The following is a 20,239-nucleotide window of genomic DNA, read 5'->3' as shown; positions in this document are numbered from 1 at the left end:
CAGATAAGGAGACCAAAACTGTACACAATATTCCAGGTGTGGTCTCACCAAGGCTTTATACAATTGCAGCAAGCCATCTCTACTCCTGTACTCAAATACCCTTGCAATGAAGGTCAACATACCATTTGCCTTCCTAATTGCTTGCTGCACCTGCATGCTAGTTTTTAGTTACTCATGAACAAGGACACCCAGGTCCCTTTGGACATCAACACTTCCCAACCTCTCACCATTTAAGAAATACTCTGCATTTCTGTTTTCTCTAGACAAGATTCTGAGGGGGCTTGACAGGGTAGATGCTGAGAAGATGTTTCCCCTCATGGGGGAATTTAGAACTAGGGGTCTCCCTTTTAAGACAGAGATGAGGAGGAATTTCTTCTCTCTGAAGGTCATTAGTCTTTGGAATTCTCTACCCCAGAGAACAGTGGAGGCTGGGTCATTTGAATATATTCAAGGCTGGGTTAGACAGATTTTAAGTCTACAAAGGAGTCAAGGATTACAGGGGGCAGGCAGGAAAGTGTAGTTATGGCCACAATTAAATCAGCCATGATCTTATTGAATGGTGGAGCAGACTCAAGGGGCAACAGACTTTCCAAGATAAGCAGGATGGCTTTGAAGTGTCATGAGAAGAAAGCCTGGCTTTCCTTATGCTTTTAGTGTCCGAGTGTAATATACAAAAAATGCTTGTGTAAAGAAATAATTGTCAGTAATGACATCAGCCAGGTATGATTAAAGTATAAAGGGTAACATACAAAGGTTGAGGGATCCATTAAGAACAGTATAGAAAGGTAACTGTTAATAAAGCCTGTTCTTCAAAGAGAGTAAAAACAGTTAGATCAGGAAATCTTGTCTGAGGGAAGAAGCTTTGGAGTAAACATCTATGAATGTTTATATCAATGAACTGTCTTAAAAGATTCAGGAATAGATACGTCATGAGGTCTTATCTGTGACTATACCTTTGATGTAGGCAAAATATATCAAGGGGTATGTTTTTCAACAGTTATTCAGAGGGCTCAAAAGACAAAACTTGAAGCTGAAAGCCATGTTCTGATCTAGGTTGAGGGGCCAATAAAGTCTTCCAAAAACTACACTATCAAGTATCTGGTGCTTACTCAAAGCATGCCATTGTGAACCATAGAAGGAAGGAGGTTGAATGCTAACAATGGAGTAAATTGATTTGGCCCCATTGTCAGTGCTGAGCTGGCAGATGGCGATTTTATAGAAACAATACGCGGGATAAACTGCTCATTCAGGAGCCTGCCATCCAGTATCCTCTATACATCATGCTCAGAAGTTCAATATATCTGTACAACAGTACATATTTCTCACTGCAACCCAATCAACTACCCTCTGAACACTTGGTCTAGCACTAAAATGTTGTAAGAAATTTAAGTGAGAAAAATCTGAAAAGATAAATACAAAATTCTCTCTTTAAAGAATTGCTTTGGTGTGTTCAATTCTGCAATATCAGAGTGTAGATCACTTGCTGAATTATTCAAACTTTGCACTAATAATCTGAATTACTTGAACATGTTGCAGTCGGATAGTGCAATATCCAATTGCTTAAACATATTTCACATTTTGACTTAATAAAGCAGTAGAAACAAACACCACAAGAGATCACACAAAAGGACACAAACATGTGGCATTAACTTTTTTTTTTACGCACTTCATTTGATATTTTATATTAAATCTAGAGGTCATAGACACTTGCACGACAGTCAGAAATAACAAATATAAGCCCCAAAATGCTTTTCAACCAATTAAATCTAATCACTGGTGTAAGTGTGCCAAAACCTACCAGCCAATTTGTGCACAGCAAGATCCCACCAACAGCAAATGTGATGAAAGACAAGTTTATCAGTTTTGCCAGTGTTGGCTGAGGGACAAATGTCTGCCAGGGGACCATTAGAAATCACCTGCTCTTCCAAGTGCAGTGGCATCCTTTATGCCACCTGATCAGCCAGACAGGGCCTCAGATTAACGTCTCATCTCAATGATGGTACCTCCACCAATGCAACAGTCCCTCGATACTGCAATGAAGTTCTGAAGTCGATTTGAATACGATTTGAACCCAGGACCTCTGACTCAAACTCACACTGATAAATGTGATTAATAAACAGAATGGCATTTTAGGACTTTCTAGCATATAATAAAAAAGGCAAAAGGATACTTGTGACATAATTGAAGAAGTTTTCATACTGAAAGGATCCTTGGTGACAGATTTTGTCAACTGCTTTGAGAAATAGGTTCTCCCCACGAGGCCAGTCCAATTGGAGCAGTACAATCACATGACCTAAAGCTAGATCATCTCGAATGTCTGTAAAGGCTCTCAACTACAAAAAGACAAAAGTTATTTGTTAAATCCTCCTGAAAAGCAGTTTGAAGGAAACAAGAAATAGCACAACTATTTATCAGCACTTGGGTTTTATTTTGCATTGTCAATATCTAAAAGCAGTAAAAAAAAACCTTAAATGATGAGGTGACACAATGTGTTGGTGCACAAATGTTATCAGTGCAAAAGCAGATACCAGTCTGATCCCCAAATGATTGATTTGTCAACATAACGCAGCATCTCATTTGATTTATTTATTGCTGTTTGGCATTGTTTACTAACAATTAAGGATGAATTAACTGTCACCCATACGTCTCTTTCAGGTTGCCCACTGGCAAGATGTATTCCATCCATGGAATATGCTTGCTTCCTATTTTACTTACACATACAGTAACTTACATATATTTAGCTTTTGCAAAACAGCTAAGTGTAAATAAAAGCAAAATACTGCGGATGCTGGAAATCTGAAACAAAAACAAGAAATGCTGGAATCACTCAGCAGGTCTGGCAGCAACTGTGGAAAGAGAAGCAGAGTTAACGTTTCGGGTCAGTGACCCTTCTTCGGAAGTGTAAATACCTGTTCAGTTCTTGTTTTAAGACCTTGGCTGCCTTCTTGGAGTCTACAAACCCCTCTTGGTTTGTGTTAATTGAATTACTTTGTATTGTGAATGTGACTGCAGGTCACTTATATATAACAGAAATTGGAGGGCTACCAACCCATAAAAGAACAAGCTTGCATGAATATGCCACCTCATTACATATTCAGCATGTCAAAATAACTGTCAACTAATTATTTTTGAAGTGCATTCACTGATACATGCAGCTCCAGCAACACTCAAGAAGCTCGACACCATCCAGGACAAAGCAGCCTGCTTATCGGCACCCCATCCAGTTTCTTAATATTCACTTCCTCAACCACCAGCGCACAGTGGCAGCAGTGTGTACCATCTACATGATGCACTGCAGCAACTCACCAAGTCTCCTTCAACAGCACCTTCCAAACCCATAACCTCTACCACCTAGAAGGACCAGGGCAGCAGACGCATGGGAACACCAACACCTGCAAGTTCCCCTCCAAGCCACACACCATCCAGACTTGGAACTATATTGTCATTCCTTCACTGTCGCTGGATCAAAAAACTTGATCTTCTTTCCTATCACTGTGGGTGTACCTACACCAGATGGACTGCAGCGGTTCAAGAAGACGGCTCATCGCCACCTTCTCAAGTGCAAATAGGGATGGGTACAAAATGCTGGTTTTGCTAGCCATAGAGGTCAATGCCAGAAGTCAAGCCCCGAGGACCTGGATGCAGTGCTGCAAGAAGTTCAACGACCTCACACAAGTAGTCAAAGTCAATGAATGCATCTTCAAATGCCATATCCTACCAACTGCACCAGTAGCCTCAGCCACTGTTCAATTCACCACACTTTCATCACTAATCTACCAACAATCTCTATCAATCAGGCCTCATACCCAACATTCATATGCTTCACCTCACTCTCACCCACTTAACACTGATGGAAAACTCACATCCACATCTCTCAGCATTCACTGACACACTTCACTCTCTCATGAACATGACTGAAAGCACCAGGAGCAAAGCAGAGGGGGGACAGGCACGCCTGCATGTCCTAACCCTGTGAGGAGACGGCGCTGGCCATTATTGAGACAGCCATTGCGGAGGCTGTGGCCAGCAGTGGGGCTGAATCCAAAGGTGACTGTATCCTCATACTCAACTCCTTCTCACATCCCACACTTCTGATTTACAAAATGCAGATGCTGTAAGCATGCACCTCTTACTTTTCCCCACTCCCCACATCACAACCTTACCATTGTACCTTTTCCCTTTGAGATACCAAAGAGGTGCAACCTGACCAGGCAGTGGAAAAACAAGTCAAGTTTGCATTTAGTATTTAAGCCAAGTTGTGAGGAGATTAAAAATAATATGCAAAGGGATATAGATAGGTTAAAAGAATGGGCAAAAATTTGGCAGGTGGAGTAAAATGTGGGAAAATGTGAGGTTGTCCACTTTGGCAGGAAGAATAGAAAAACAGATTATTTAAATGGAGAGAGACTGCAGAATGCTGCGGTACAGAGGGATCTGGGCATTCTCGTACATGAATCACAAAAAGTCAGTCTGTAGGTAGAACAAGTAATTTGGAAGACAAATAGAATGCTGGCCTTTCGTGCAAGGGGAATGGAGCACAAAAGTAGGGAAGTCTTGAGACTGCACCTAGAGAACTGTGTACAGTTTGGTCACCTTATTTGAGGGACATACTTGCAGTGGATGCAGTCCAAAGAAGGTTCACTAGGCTGATTCCTGGGATGATGGGCTTGTCTTATGAGGAAAGGTTGAACAGGTTAGACCTATACTCATTGGAGTTTAGAAGATTGAGATGATCTTATTGAAACGTATACGATTCTGAGGGGGCTTGACAGGGTAGAAGATGTTTCCCCTCTTGGGGAAATCTAGAACTAGGAGGCACTGTTTCAAATTAATGAGTCTCCCATTTAAGACCGAGATGAGGAGGAATTTCTTCCCTCAGGTGGTCATTCGTGTTTGGAATTCTCTTCCCCAAAGAGCAGTGGAGGCTGGGTCATTGAATATATTCAAGGTTGAGTTATACAGATTTTTGATTGGCAAGTGAGTCAAGGGTTATGAGGGGCAGGCAGGAAAGCAGAGGTAAGGCCACAATCAGATCAGCCATAACGTTATTGAATGGCAGAGCGGGCTCGAGGGGCAGAATGGTCCACTCCTGCTCCTATTCCTTATGATAACTTTTAACCTTTCAGTCTTAGTCAGTGGTAAACAAGCTGCCTGCTAGTGTCAGCTGCACACTTGCGACAGAGTGCTTAACTCATGAATTTGGTAAGTGTGGGAATTCAGTGCAGTGAGGGAGGAGGTGCTGTTCTGGTCTTTTACAGAACAAGCAGTGATTCAAACGAGGGAGCCGGAGACAGTGAGACCTGAGATCTGAAGTCCAGAGGCATTAATTAGGTGAGCAGGTAGGTGATTGGGTCATAAGTTTTAAGGGTTTTTTTTCCCTTTCTAAACTGGCACTGGGGAGGTAAAGTATTACATTAAATTTGTAAATTAACTAGATAAACCACTCAATATAACTACAAATTATCAGTGATATTTCTGAAGTTGAAACCTAATTAGTTAAATAAAACACAATAGAGATGTCAGGGCAGGTGATGTGCTGCAGCTGTAGTATCTGGGAGCTGGTGGACAGCAATGTGATCCACTGCAACCACATCTGCTGTAAGTGTCTGCAACTTGAGGAACTTCGGCTCAGAGTTGATGAGCTGGACTCTGAGCTTCGGACACTGTGATGCATCAGGGCCGGGTTGTTACCTGGACACTTTGTTCCAGGAGGCAGTCACACACCTTAGGCGAGGTACTTCAGATTTTATCCATTTTCAGGGACAGGAGGATATGACTACAAGTGAGGTAGGTATGCAGATCCAGAAGGTAGCAAAGGAGGAGCCTCAGCCCTTGCACTTGTCCAACAGGTTCGAGGTTCTTGCAGCTTGTCTTGATGAGACTGCAGGGAGGATGAAAAAATTGACCACAGTACCGTGGTGCAGGGGGCCATTCAAGTAGGGGTAGTAAAAAGGAATGTAGTAGTAGTGGGGACACTATAGTTAGGGGGATAGATACTATTCTCTGCAGCTGAGAGCATAAGTCCCAAAGGCTGTGTTGTCTGCCCGGTGCCAGAGTTAAGGGAATCTCCTTGAGGCTGGAGAGGAACTTGGAGTGGGAGGGGAAGGATCCAGTTGTCATGGTCCATGTGGGTACCAACATAGGTAGGACTCTAAGAAAAAGGTTCTGCTGAGAGAGTATGAGTAGCTAGGGGCCAAATTAAAAAGCAGAACCACAAAGGTAATAATTTCTAGATTACTACCCAAGCCACAAGCAAATTGGCATCGAGTAAATAGGATCAGAGAGTTGAATGTGTGGCTCAAAAGAGTGGTGTGGGAGAAATGGGTTTCAATTCATGGGGCACTGGCACCAGTACTGGGGAAAGAAGAGTTGTACCATTGGGATGGCCTTCACCTGAACCGAGCTGGGACCAGTGCCCTGGTGAATCGTATAACTAGGGCGGCAGAGAGGGGATTTAAAATAAATAGTGGGGTTGGGGGATAGGGGTCAGGGTTCAGGTGAGACGAAATTTAGAAAGTTAATGAGGAAGGACAAGGCAACAGTGTTGGGTAGCAATAAAGGTAAAGATAACCAGAGTGTGACAGGAAGGGACAAACCATAACAGAACAGAAGCAAATAAGTTCAGAGTGGGAAAAACGGTAAAAAGACAGAATTAAAGACTCTTCATCTGAATGCACACAGCATTCGTAACAACATGGACAAATAGAAATAAATGGGTATATGATAGCAATTACAGAGATGTGATTGCAAGGTGACGAAGGCTGGGATCTAAATATTCATGGGTATGAGACATTTTGGAAGGATAGGAAGAAAGGAAAAGGAGGTGGGGTAGATCTGTTAATAAAGGAGGAGATCAGTACAATAGTGAGAAATGATCTTAGTTCGGAAGATCAAGATGTAGAACCAATTTGGATGGAGATAAGAAATAACAAAGGAAAGAAGTCACGTGGGAGTAGTTTATAGGCCCCCTAACAGGTAGCTACACCGTAGGACAGCATATAATTCAAGAAATAATGGAGGCTGGTTGGAAAGGTACTCCAATAATCATGGGTGATTTTAATCTTCATATAGATTGGACTAATCAAATTGGCAAAGGTAGCCTGCAGGATGTGTTCATAGAGTGAAATAGTGACAGTTTCTTAGAACAATGTTCTGGAACCAACCCGGGAGCAGGCTATTTTAGATCTGGTAATGTGTAATAAGACAGGATTAATTAATGAACCATAGTAAAGGATCCTCTAGGCAAGAGTTATCATAACATGATGAATTTCACTTCCAAGGCAAGAAGTTTGGGTCTGAAACAAATGTCTTAAACTTAAATAAAGGGAACTACAAGGGTATGAAGACACAGTTGGTTAAAGTGGACTGGGAAAATAAGTTAAATGTTAAGGCAGTAAAACAGTGGCAGACATTTAAGATATTTCATAACTCTCAACAAAGATATATTCCACTGAGAAAGAAAGACTCTGAGAAGGATGCACTATCCGTGGCTAACTAAAGTTAAAGATGGCATCAAATTGAAAGAAAGGGCATACAATGCTGCAAAGATTAGTCGGCCAGAAGGTTGGGAAAATTTAAGAAACCAGAAGATGACAAAAAAAGGGAGAAATTAGAGTAAACTAGCAAGAAATATAAAGACAGACAGTAAAAGCTTCTACAAATATATAAAAAGGAGAGTAGCTAAAGTAAGTATTGGTCCCTTAGAGGACAAGACTGGGGAATTAATGATGGGAAACAAGGAAATGGCAGAGACTTTGAACCAGTATTTTGTATCTGTCTTCACAGAAGACGACACAAAAAGCATCCCAAGAATAGCAGAAAAGCTAGACACAAAAGGGAGGAAGGAACTTAAAACAATCACTATCACTAGAGAAAAGTACTAGGAAAACCAACGGGACTAAAGGCTAACATGTTCCCTGGACCTGATGGCCTGCATCGAAGGGTCTTAAAAGAAGTGGCCGCAGAGATAGTGAATGCATTTGTTGTAATCTTCCAAATTCCCTAGATTCTGGAAAGTCCCAACAGATAGGAAAACTATAAATATAACACCTCTATTCAAGAAGGCTAGGGAAGAGTGGTGACCGAAAGCAGGAAGCTATAGGCCAGTTAGCCCAACATCTGTCATTGGGAAAATGCTTGAACCATTATTAAGGAGGTAATAGCAGGACATCTAGAATATCACGATGCAAACAGGCAGAGTCCACATGGCTTTATGAAAGGGAGATCATGTTTGACAAATTTATTAAAGTTCTTTGAGTATGTAACAAGTAGGATGGATAAAGGGAAATCAGAAGATGTAGTTTATTTGGGTTTCCAAAAGGCATTCTATAAAGTGCCACATAAAAGGTTACGACACAAAATAAGAGATCATGGTGTTGCAGGTAATATATTGGCATGGATAGAAGATTGGTTAACAGGGAACAAAGAGTCAGGATAAATGGGGCATTTTCAGGTTGGCAAACTGTAACTAGTGGAGTGCCACACGGATCAGTGCTGGGGCCTCAACTATTTACAATCCCTATTCATGACTTGGATGAAGGGACCTCGCATATTGTAGCCAAATTTGTGGGTGATACAAAGGTAGGTAGGAAAGCAAGTTGCGAGGACACAAAGTGTCTGCAAAGAGATTTAGATAGATTGAGTGAGTAAGCAAAAATTTGGCAGATGGAGTATAATGTGGGAAAATGTGAGGTTGTCCACATTGGCAGGAAGCACAGAAAAGCAGATTATTATTTACATTGAGACTGCAGAATGCTGTGGTATAGAGAGGTCTGGGTGTCCTTGTACATGAATCACAAAGTTAGCATGCAGGTACAGCAAGTAATTAGGAAAGCAAATGGAATGTTGGCATTTATTGCAAGGCAGATGGAATATAAAAGTAGGGATGTCTTGCTACAACTGTACAGAGTATTGTTGAGACTGCACCTAGAGTACTGTGTAGTTTTGGTCTCCTTACTTCAGGAGGGATATACTTGCATTGGAAGCAGTTCACAGAAGGTTCACTTGGCTGATTCCTGGGATGAAGGGGTTGTCTTATGAGGAAAGGCTGAGCAGGTTAGTCCTCTACCAGGAGTGACAGTGGCCAAAGACCAAAAGGTCCAAAAATTAGTGGTGAAAGACAAGAGAGTCTGAATTTTTATTTTTGACAAGGAATCATGTAATAGTAGCACTGTTCATGATCTGTAATGAATACAAATGGTTCCAGGCCACTTCAAATGCGTAGAAACATTAGTTTTTCCTTTGTTTACCTTTGATTACCGTCAAGACGGTGGACCAATACATTTGTATAAAATCACCAAAGTGACCTTAGCATTCCAGCATTTAATACAGTTAGTACATCATATAATTATGACGGATGAATTAAATTTTAACACCAGAACATGACCTTGAAAACTTATTCATAAATCTGTGCTCATTCATTCGTGGTTACCATAGCCTTAGTGGGGCCGTTGGCATCGTCTTGCTTCTTCTCTGGCTTTCTTCAAGCCTCCCTCAGTCCACGTCTCAATGATATCCACTTATCCAATTTTCCTCTTCCTCTTCTGTTTTTCTCTCAATTTCTCATTCAACTGTTGCCAAGACAAAGCTGTCGGGGTTTTGTTTCCAATGTCTGTACATTGCTATCTTTCTCTCTCTAACTGTACTCAGCAACCCTTTTGATTCCCGAACTTCTACTCTTGATCTAACCCGCTCATTTGTCTTTCTGGCCATCCAGCTGATTCTAAGCATCCTCTACCATACCCACATTTCATAAGCTGTTATCCTCCTCACATCTTTCTTCAGAGTCCAACTCTCGCATCCATAGAGTGCAACACTCCACACTAGCGACTGTACTAGAGATTTCTTAAACTTCATGCTGCTGCTTTTGGACTTACAGACACTACTTAATTCACTGGTCACACCTCTTGCCTATTAACAGTGGATTATAATTCAAATCTGCTTTCTGTATCAGCTAGGCACTGTGCTATACAAGTGCAATTGACAATGTACTGTCTGATTGTTGCAATGAAGAGCTGCCATAAACATGCTTGAAATACCACCACTCCGACCAAACACAATTCCATCTGAAGCATGCGATTTTCATTGCAGCCCAGTTTCACAGATGCTAGCAGCCTTCTAGCATCTCACTCAAGTAATCATTCTTCATGTTTGAAGTATATCATGGACTACTCTACCATGGAGGGCATCACATCACTGCTGCACACAATTTCTACAAGTTCAATCTTTACTGAATACAATTAGGAGCAGGGACCTTCACTGACATTCTCCTCCTTGCCACAATGGGTGGCAGAAAGGGAGTTGGAAAGCCACATCAATAACAGAATAATCTGGGATATGGAACACCAGGCTACAGATAGGAATCAGGGTGAGAAGGAGCAATTTAACCACTTGGTAAACCCATTAATGATTCACAATTGCTCACCCAATTGATCAGTTTGAACCAGAAGGTCTAAGTTTGGATTTCTAGATTCCTTTGGCCTGACCTTTCAGTCAGGCTGGCAGTAAGTATTCCCAACATCAGTGCCCCATGCACAGGAGAAATACCAGGGAAGGTTCCCACGAGAAACTGTAACCCATCAGGTGATGACAGGATTGGACTCAGCTGTAATGTCGGCACTTCCCCCTCCATGAATAGGTCCGCTGGCATTCACTCCCAGATCATGTGAAAGAAAGGCATTTCAGAGAGGAGCCCTGGAACCATAAACCAGAAGGGGATGATCCTTTCAAGAGAAAATTGGCCCAAAGCAGTAAGAGATTAGGAACACGAGAAGGCCTTTCAGTCCCTAGGGCCTGTTCCATCATTTAGATTATGGCTGATCTGTACCTCAATTCCATTTACCCACCTTGGTACCTTATGCCTAAATACCCTCACTCAATAAAATCTATCAATCTCAGTTTTGAAAGTTTCAACTGACCTAACCCTCAACAGGTTCTTTGGGGGAGACCCTTCCAGATTTCCACTACTCTGTGTGAAGCAGTACTTCCTGCCATCATCCCTGAAATGCCTAGCTTGAATTTTATGGTCATTCCACATGTCCTAGGAGTCTCACACCACTGAAAAGTATCTACCTATCTACCACATCAATTCTTTTCAAAATCCTTATAAAACTCAATCAAATCACCCCTTAACCATCTATATTCCAAGGACTACAAATCTAGTTTATGCAATCTCTGTTCATAATTTAACCCTTTTAACCTCAGTAACATTCTGCTGCATCTGCTCTGTACCCCCTCCAAGTCAATATATCCTTTTTGAGGTACAATGCCCAGAACTGAACATAATACTCCAGATGGGTGTAACCAGAGCTTTAGGGAACTGTACCATAACTTCCACTCCTTTGCATTCCAGCCTGCTTGAGATGAAGGCTAACATTCAATTTTCCTTTCTCACTTTTTGTGCCTTTCTGTCCACGAGTTTTTCTACTGATTTCTGTATTTAGACCCCTAAATCTGTCTGTTACTTAGCACTTCCTGGCTTCTCACCACTTTGAAAATATTCTGATCTATGGATGGTCCCACACTTTCTCACGCTGAACTCCATCTGTCAGTTTTTCCCACACATTTAATCTACCAATGTCCCTTCACAATTGTTTTGCTCCCATCTGCACTATTTACTAGATCAACTAACAGAGTCATCAACATTGGATATACAGCACTTGATTCCTTCAGCTAAGTCATTTATAAATATAGTGAAAAGCTGTAGCAAAAGAATGCTAGATAATTCCAGAAGTGGCCAATTAGCATGAAACCACAATTTGGGTAATTTCTTGCCTAAATAAATAACTTCATCAATATGCAAACTTAATGCAGTTAACAGTTATGCTGCAGTTACAACTATTTAAGTTAAATTACTAAAGCCTTAATCAATTTGCCTGCATGAAAGTGACTCAACATACTATATCTGCCTTCAGTTATTAATTTAATAAAACAGGGCGTTTATCCTATATGGATAATTCAATGTTCGAAGAGAGGGGGAGGGGATGGACAGCAGTCTGCATCCACCAGCCCACTTTGCAACTTCAATTTAGGGTTGAGAATATTTCTGTATCGCAATGAGAAGGGATTTTATCTTGTGCTGAAAAGCTGACTCAGTTACTGTTGTGGGTAACCATAAGTTTGGGTGGTCTTTAGACCTTCGGGCAACTTTGTGGTTGGCCGGCTTAGAAAAAAAGGAACTGTGACAGTTCAGATTTTTGAAAAAATGGATGGTATTTTGGGTCACAATGACCCAAACCCCAATGTCAGAAATACGCTATTTGGCAGAAATTTCTCATCCCTGCTATACTAATTGGTGTTTAGAAGAATAAGAGGTGACCTTATTGAAACATATAAGATTTTCAGGGGGGCTTGACAGAGTAATGCTGAGAGGATGCTTTCCCCTCGTGGGGGAATCTAGAAATAGGGGGCACTGTTTCAAAATAAGGGGTCTCACTTTTAAGGCAGAGATGAGGAGGAATTTCTTCTCTGAGGGTCATTAATCTTTGGAATTCTCCTCCCCAGACAGCAGTGGAGGCTGGGTCATTGAATATATTCAAGGCTGAGTTAGACAGATTTTTGATCTACAAGGGAGACAAGGGTTATGGGGGGGCAAGCGGGAAAGTGGACTTGAGGCCACAATCAGATCTGCCATGATCTTATTGAATGGCTGAGCAGGCTCGAGGGGCCGAATGACGTACTCCTGCTCCTATTTCTTATTCTCTTATGTTACCAAGAAGAGTGTGGAGACGATGACGTAGCCCTGTCACTTGATTTCACACTCAAAGCCACCAGCTCAGACACTGGCACTGTGCATATCAAGGATAGATTAGAGGCGAGATCTGCACATGGTGAGGCGCTGAGCTCAAGTGGCCTGCAGCCAGGGCAGACAGTAAGGCTAATGCAGGTGCCAGCTCACCGGAGGGCAAGGTTCCACATGGGTTCCACTACAGAGAACTCTGAAAATTTTGACTGGGCAGCCTATGGAAGAATGCTGAATGGGGGCACACAAGCTTGGTGCATTGGGAAGCCTGCCAGAAAGCCTGCAGTGAATGTCAGAGGAGTCCAGTACCAACTTGGCACAGGGCTTTGTGCAGAATGTGAGGTCCATCCTTTCCAGCATGAAAGTGGTGGCAGCTCCGTTCACACACTCGTGAACTTAAACATGATGCAGCATCTGATGGGCAATGTCGCAGCTTCCACTGCAGCACAAGCAGCAACCATCCAACGGCAGATTTCAGCAAGGCTATCCTTATTGACGGGGAGACATCTTACACATTGTTCTTCGCTGAGGTTCAGATAGGAGAATTTCTCCCTGAACGCCCTGGGCAGATATGGCCTCCTGCTGAGAGACCTTCCCCCCACTCCTCCTCCTCCCTCTTTCAGTAGCTTGTCCTGCTCTGTGAGGCGTCTGTTGGTTCTCTAAGTCATGCTTCATTCCAAGAGGAATGCCTGCTAGTGCATCCATGTCTGGCACCAACTGGTTTGTGCAGAACCACAGAAAAGTTACGAAACAGAAAGAGGCCATTCTGCCTGTCTGCGCCAACTAAAAAAAACTAGCCGCCCAATCTTATCCCACCTTCCAGCACCTGGTCCGTAGCCTTGCAGGTTACAGCACTTCAGGTGCAGGTCCAGGTACCTTCTAAAAGACTTGAGGAGTTCTGCCTCCAGCACTGATCTGGGCAGTGAATTCCAGACACCCACCACCTTCTGGGTGAAAAAGCTGTTCCTCATGTCTCCTCTACTCCTTTCATCAATCACCTTAAATCTGTGCCCCCTGGTAATTGACCTCTCTGCTTGGGGAAACAGGTCATTCCTGTCTACTCTATCTAGGCCCCTCATAATTTTGTACACTTCAATTAAGTCACCCTCAGCCTCCTCTGTTCTAAGGAAAACAACCCTAACCTATCCAATCTTTCCTCATAGCTGCTATTTTCAAGCCCTGGCAACATTCTTGTAAATCTCCTCTGTACTCTCTCCAGAGCAATTATGTCCTTCCTGTAATGTGGTGACAAGAACTGTATGCAATACTATCTTTTGGGCCTCCTTATCTCGAGAGACAATGGATACGCGCCTGGAGGTGGTCAGTGGTTTGTGAAGCAGCGCCTGGAGTGGCTATAAAGGCCAATTCTGGAGTAACAGGCTCTTCTGCACAATACTATAGCTGTGGCCTAACCAGTGTTTTACATCCAGCATTACATCCCTGCTTTTGTGTTCTATACCTCGGCCAATAAAGGGAAGCATTCCATATGCCTTCTTCACCACTTTATCTACCTGTCCTGCCACCTTCAGGGACCTGTGGACATGCACTCCAAGGTCTCTCACTTCCTCTACCCTTATCAATATCCTCCCGTTCATTGTTTGTTCCCTTGTTTGCCCTCCCCAAATGCATTATCGTACACTTCTCCGGACTGAATTCCATTTGCCACTTTTCCACCCACTCAACCAAACCATTGATATCAGTCTGGAGTCTACAGCTATCCTCGTCACTATTAACTACATGGCCAATTTTTGTGTCATCTGCAAATTTCCCAACCATGCCTCCCACATTTAAGTCAAAATCATTAATGTACACCACAAAGAGCAAGGGACCCAACACTGAGCCCTGTGGAAAACCACTGGAAACCGCCTTCCATTCGCAAAAACATCTGTCGGCCATTACCCTTTGTTTCCTGTCACTGAGCTAATTTTGGATCAAATTCGCCACATTCCCCTGTATCCCAAGGGCTTTTACTTTTCTGACCAGTCTGCCATGTGGGACCTTGTCAAATGCCTTACTAAAATCCATGTAGAAAACATCCACTGCACTACCCTCATCAATCCTCCTTGTTACTTCCTCAAAAAATTAAGTTAAAGTGAAAGACACGATCTTCCCTTAACAAATCCATGCTGACCATCCCTGATTAATCTGTGCCTAAGTGACAGTTTATCCTATCTCAGAAGCCTTGAAGCCAGGAAAAAAAGTGTTTTAGCACCTGTCGCACCAATCCCTGTAGACTTTTGCACTTGAAGTACAGTAAGTGTTGGGTGTTGTTGTTGTATTTAGTAGTGTAACAGGGACGTTCTGGAGAAAGTCTCAGACTCAGGACATAATACTATATAGTCTCTCTTCAAGCCTCCTAAGCTAGCATCCTTCGTGCTGCTCTCTCTTCTCTCCAGCCTAACCTCATGTGACTCATCACTCTTACAGTGGGAGGGGTTGCTCTCACTGTCTTCAGCATTAACCCTTTACATCCTTATACTACATCTCCCCCCAAGATTTTATCCAACATTTTATCAAACCTATTTACATACTTGATTTATCTACTCCCCTTTCTTCCCCCCCCAAGTCTCTGACTTCACAGATTTAGTCGGTTAGGAGGTTTGACAACTCTCCCCAATCTGGTTGTGGCCTGACTGGGACCATCAGCAGTCTTAGTCGTAGTCTGGATTGTAGCCTTCTGTTCGAATTGGGCTTATTCCTCTTCATCTGGATCTTCTAAATGAATGAATGACTGGCTATTGCTTTTGAGGAATAGGGATGATAGTTCCATTTCTTATTACGTTTCCTTCAGTCGTGTGTATAATATACAATTGCTAGTAGTTCTCGTGTCTATGGATTACTGTACCTTCTCTTTCCAGTTCACGTATCCACACTCTTTGACCATTTTTTAAGTTCAGGTAAGTTTCTTGTAAGCAATCTTCTATTATAATTCCAGATTTGATGCCTTCTGTAAGAGTTCTCCCCATCTCTTACTTTGTCGTAGTCCTGGACATTCAATTTGGGAAGCAAGTTCTGCAGCAATATAGTAAGTTGTGTTCTTATCTTTCTGCCCATCAGTAGTTCTGCTGGTGATAATCCACACAGCAGCATAGATCTTGTTGAACTCATGAAATGTCGAAATCCCATCTTTGTCGTAAAGTGAGAAAAATATTTATTTGTGAATTGTGATCCATTGTCAGACAATATTTCGCCAGGGATACCACGCGTCGCAAAGATGTCTTGAAGAGTTCTGATGACCATTTCTGTCATCACAGAATGCAATCTTCTGACTTCTATTCACCTTGAGAAGTAATCGATGGTGATCATGTATAACTTCCCGCTGAACATATATAAATCCATACCCAGTTCTTTGCCACAGTCTGGTTGGAAATTGTGTGGTCAACAGAGGTTCACATTGTTCTGGTCTCTGTACTGCGCATGTCTGGCAGTTTTTGGATCATGTTCTTGATATCTTTAGATATTCCAGGGCCACCATACTGAAGACTGTGCCCTCGCTCTGTACTTGGTTATACCCAAATGGCCTTAGTGTAAATGATCCAAGACCTCTGATCTCAGTGGACCAGGAATGACTAGTCTATCGTTGTATACTAACAAGTCATCTACGATGGTAAAATATTCCTGATACTCAAAATGTTTCCATTGTTCTCTTACCTGGATGTTCTTGTGGCCACCCTTGTATGCAATACTGCCTTATGTGACTACAATCCTCATCACTCTTTTGGGTTTGGCATATTTCCTGCAACTTGTGTGTGCTCGCTGGCCAATTTTGTGCTGCAAGTTGGGAACATCCTGCTGTGTTGGATGGTCTACCGTTGCTCTTGAAAGCGCATCGGCTGACGATGGCAACTTCCCTTGGACACATATTGTCTCATACATATAACCACATCAACCTCAGACAGAATATTTGTATTCATGGAGGCATTTTTGCAATCTCCTTCTCATTCCTACAAAGATACCAAAGGTCTGTCTCGATGACCACACTCAAATCAACAATGTAGTCAGAAGATTTTTCATATGCCCAAGTAATGGCTAGTGCTTCTTTTTCTATTACTGCATACTGTGTCGCTGTGTCTGACAAAGCTCTTAACACATAGAATATTGGTCTATGTGAACCATCAGGTTGCTCCTGAAAAAGAACAGCCCCTCACCCAGTTCAGGAAGTGTCTGCTTCTATTGTTGTAGGTAGTGTAGGGTTGTAGTGTGCCAAGATGTCAGTGATATAAGCATCTCTTTTATTCTCCTGAATGCTTGTTCCTGGTGAGAATTCCAACACCATGCTCGCTGTTTTCTGAGGAGTTGTCTCAGTGGATCAGTTATCTGTTCTAAGTGAGGTAGAAACTTTGCTAGTTGGTTTACCATTCCCAGGAATCTCTGGAGCTGAACGGTAGTAGGAGTAGGAAATTCTGTAATGGCCCTGGTCTTCTGTGGATCTGCCATTATGCCTTTTCTCTCACTATGTGTCCCAAGAAACAAACTGAGGTCTTGGAAAATTCACACTTCTCTTTCAAAGTAAGTCCTGCAACTTGAAGTCTCTGTAAAACTGTTCAAAGTCTTTGGTCATGTTCCTCTACTGACTGCCCATGTATCAGGATGTCATCCATGTGACAAATAACTCTTTTGAGCCCTTCTAAGAGGTTAAGACATAGAGTTCTCAAAGATCTCTGGTGCGGAAGTTATTCCAAACGGTAATCTCCTGAAAGGCATTATAAATGTAGTCAGTAATCTAGCGGTCTCATCTAGGGGTACCTGCCAAAACCCTCTATTGGTATCGAGTTTTGTAAAGATGGTGCTCTGATAGTGTTTCACTAAGCTGTCATCAACTGTGGACAATGGGAAAATTTCATGCACTTCTGCTTTGTTGAGCTGTGTTAAATCCACGCAAATACAGAGTTCCGTTCTGTTTTGGGACAGGGACCATGGCCGAACACCACTCCATTGGTTGTGTTACAGGAAAGATAACATCTTCCTCTATACAGACCAATTTTGAACGTGATTGGGTCCTTCCAGATCTTGAAAACTTTCTGGCATTCCGAATTTTGAATCCCTATACTTTCTTTGCTTAGTACGGCCTTCTAGGGAGTTCTAAAATCTTGCAGGCTTGAATGGAGGTTTTTGCAGTCTTTTGGGGATATCCCGGGCTTTCCGACCTTTCCCGCGCTTTCTCGCCGCGGTCTGGCTGAGCAATGGCTGCCAACTCCACCTGACTCCCGAATCGTCTCTTCGCCCAAGATTGACTTCTCTACCCGTGGTTTTGACCCAGTGCACCGTTAACCCATACTGGCCTCTCACCTGATCCTGAACCCTTGCCCTGTGCTGAAACTTGGACCCGATCACTGGACTTGGATGTACTGATGCAGACCCCCACTTTTCTGTGGTGCGGTCTGAGAAGCTTCAGGGCTTTCTCATGAACTATCTGTGTCGTCTGTGGCTATGGAGCAGCTCCTGAGTTTGTTGCAGTCCCCCGACTAGATCAGTTCTCTTGGCGCTTCTCCATAAGGTTGGGAGATCTTCAAATGTTCTTGGTTGCTTTAACTACTGCCACCAGATTGTGTTGTTGTTGTATTTAGTGGCATAACAGAGATGTTCTGGAGAAAGTTGACCTTATCCTGAGTCTGAGACTAAGAACTGGTTATTATTTACATAATACTATATACACTCTCATCAAGCCTCCTAAACTAGCATCCTTCGTGCTGCTCTCTCTTCTCTCCAATCTAACCTCATGTGACTATATTATCACTCTTACAGTGGGAGGGGTTGCTGTCACTGTCTTCAGCATTAACCCTTTACATCCTTATACTACAGAAAGCATCAAACACTTGTAGAATTGTAGCAACATCCAAAATAAATCAATCAGCAACTAATCTATAACTAATTGATGATCCTTTGAAATAGCACCAATGTAGAGTCTTTCCTGCTGCTGAATGTGTGTTCAGCTGTGTGAGGTTAACAGGCATCGCTAGCGTCAAATCAGCATTGCACACTAACTGATGCCAGATCTGCTTGCTCTGCACACTTTCAGCGGATGTTCACTGTGCGTATGCACGCTAACGCCTGCATCAATATGGTGTCTGGAATGATCCATCCCTCAAGTGTGTCACAGACACCATTTGGAGCTCGAAGGGCACTTTCAGGGCCTAAAAAAAGAATGCTAACGAACCCAATTTCTCGCCCAACATGTTTTGTGTCCACAATTTCCCCACGTGATGACCTGACTTTTTCTCAGCACCAGTAAGATGCCAGATAAATCCTTAGTAATTTTTTTTTTAAAAAGCCAGCACTGAGCTGCATAATTCTTAATGATCAATAATCACTTGCTTTTCCTCTCATCTGGAGATGGTGTGGGAACACCAGACTAAAAAGAAGCTAATGGTCGAAATAACATTAGATAAAGTTTTCCCTGATGACCTACTGGGTAAATGCACTGCCAGTTGCGGTCCAGAGCTAGATGTTCCTAGCTTTGACTCTCAGTCTGTGCTGAGTTAACTCAACTCAGTCAGCAAATGAGACACTACTGCTGGCTTCAGCATCAGAGAATGGCGGAGGTGTGGGGGGGAGTGGGAAACAATACAGTTCTTGGTCATGAGCATTATCCAGTGACCCATGGTAGGAAACACATTAGGGACATCAGGCACATGCTAGAACGGAGTCATATGTCTTCTCCAACCATGGTTTAAACAGATTATCTGGTTATTATCTCATTGCTGTTTGTGGGAGTTTTCTATTTGGGACAATCTGAGGTCCTGAAAGGCACTATATAAATACAAGTTCGTTCTTCTTTACAGTCATCTAGCATGCTAGCACTCATTACCCACGTTCACACATAAGAATATCTAGTTGAATAAGGTGCCAGAGGGCTAACGGTTCCATGCAGGCCAGATCCAGCCTCAAAGAAAGAAAGAGGGAAAAAAATTGCTTTCCATATAAAACTTTTTGTTGTCCACCAGGACTGACTCAGGTCCTTACCTACAATCAACAGCAAATAATGAAAATTATCAATTTTGCCAAAGGCGGTTCGGTCAATCAATCAGCTTACCTTAAAGCAGGCCAACATTAACTGAAGGCAATATGGCATCATAGCTTTGCTTGTACAGGGCAACAGTTTAAGGTCTGAAGCTAAAAGTAAATGGGTTAAAAAGAAAAAAAAGAAAATGTCAGCAACACATTTAAACTTTGAGAAATTGAGAATTATAATTTCTGCAAAATCATACTAATTCTTGCATGTACTGAGCAAATTATGCTGCATATATAACTTGTCAGTAACTAATACATACTACTTGTTTTTAATATAAATATGTATTTAATTAGAATTGTAAAAAAATGTACACAAGTGTAACTCCACTTTTTTTCCTTTCATTTTTTTTATTGGTAACATATGAAGCTCAGTTAAGCCAGGAAGGCAACCATTTCCTAGTTCTCCACTGATGAGAAACTGTGCAGCAGTCCTGGTTCTGTCCTCTGTTTGTTGCCTTTTTACAGTCAGCAACATGGGAGATTGGACCT

At 42.4% G+C, this 20,239-nt stretch overlaps 1 protein-coding gene across 5 annotated transcripts in view; it reads right to left on the bottom strand.

Moving 5' to 3' along the window:
* Positions 1 to 20,239, bottom strand: part of ints10 (integrator complex subunit 10) — a 98,134-nt gene that overhangs the window by 17,299 nt on the left and 60,596 nt on the right. For 4 of the 5 annotated variants that reach the window (XM_068042971.1, XM_068042976.1, XM_068042987.1 and 1 more), the window contains exons 14-15: positions 19,773 to 19,852; positions 2,171 to 2,333 (exon numbers count right to left, since the gene is read on the bottom strand). In XM_068042971.1, the coding sequence (XP_067899072.1) occupies positions 2,171 to 2,333; positions 19,773 to 19,852 (243 nt within the window). The remainder of the gene's footprint in view (positions 1 to 2,170; positions 2,334 to 19,772; positions 19,853 to 20,239) is intronic. The other variant, XM_068043001.1, reaches the window with a different exon arrangement.

This window comes from Heterodontus francisci, chromosome 1 (assembly GCF_036365525.1).
Source record: "Heterodontus francisci isolate sHetFra1 chromosome 1, sHetFra1.hap1, whole genome shotgun sequence".
NCBI lineage: Eukaryota > Metazoa > Chordata > Chondrichthyes > Heterodontiformes > Heterodontidae > Heterodontus > Heterodontus francisci.
The sequence above is the reverse complement of the archived record's forward strand: the minus strand, read 5'-3'. Positions and strand labels throughout refer to the sequence as shown.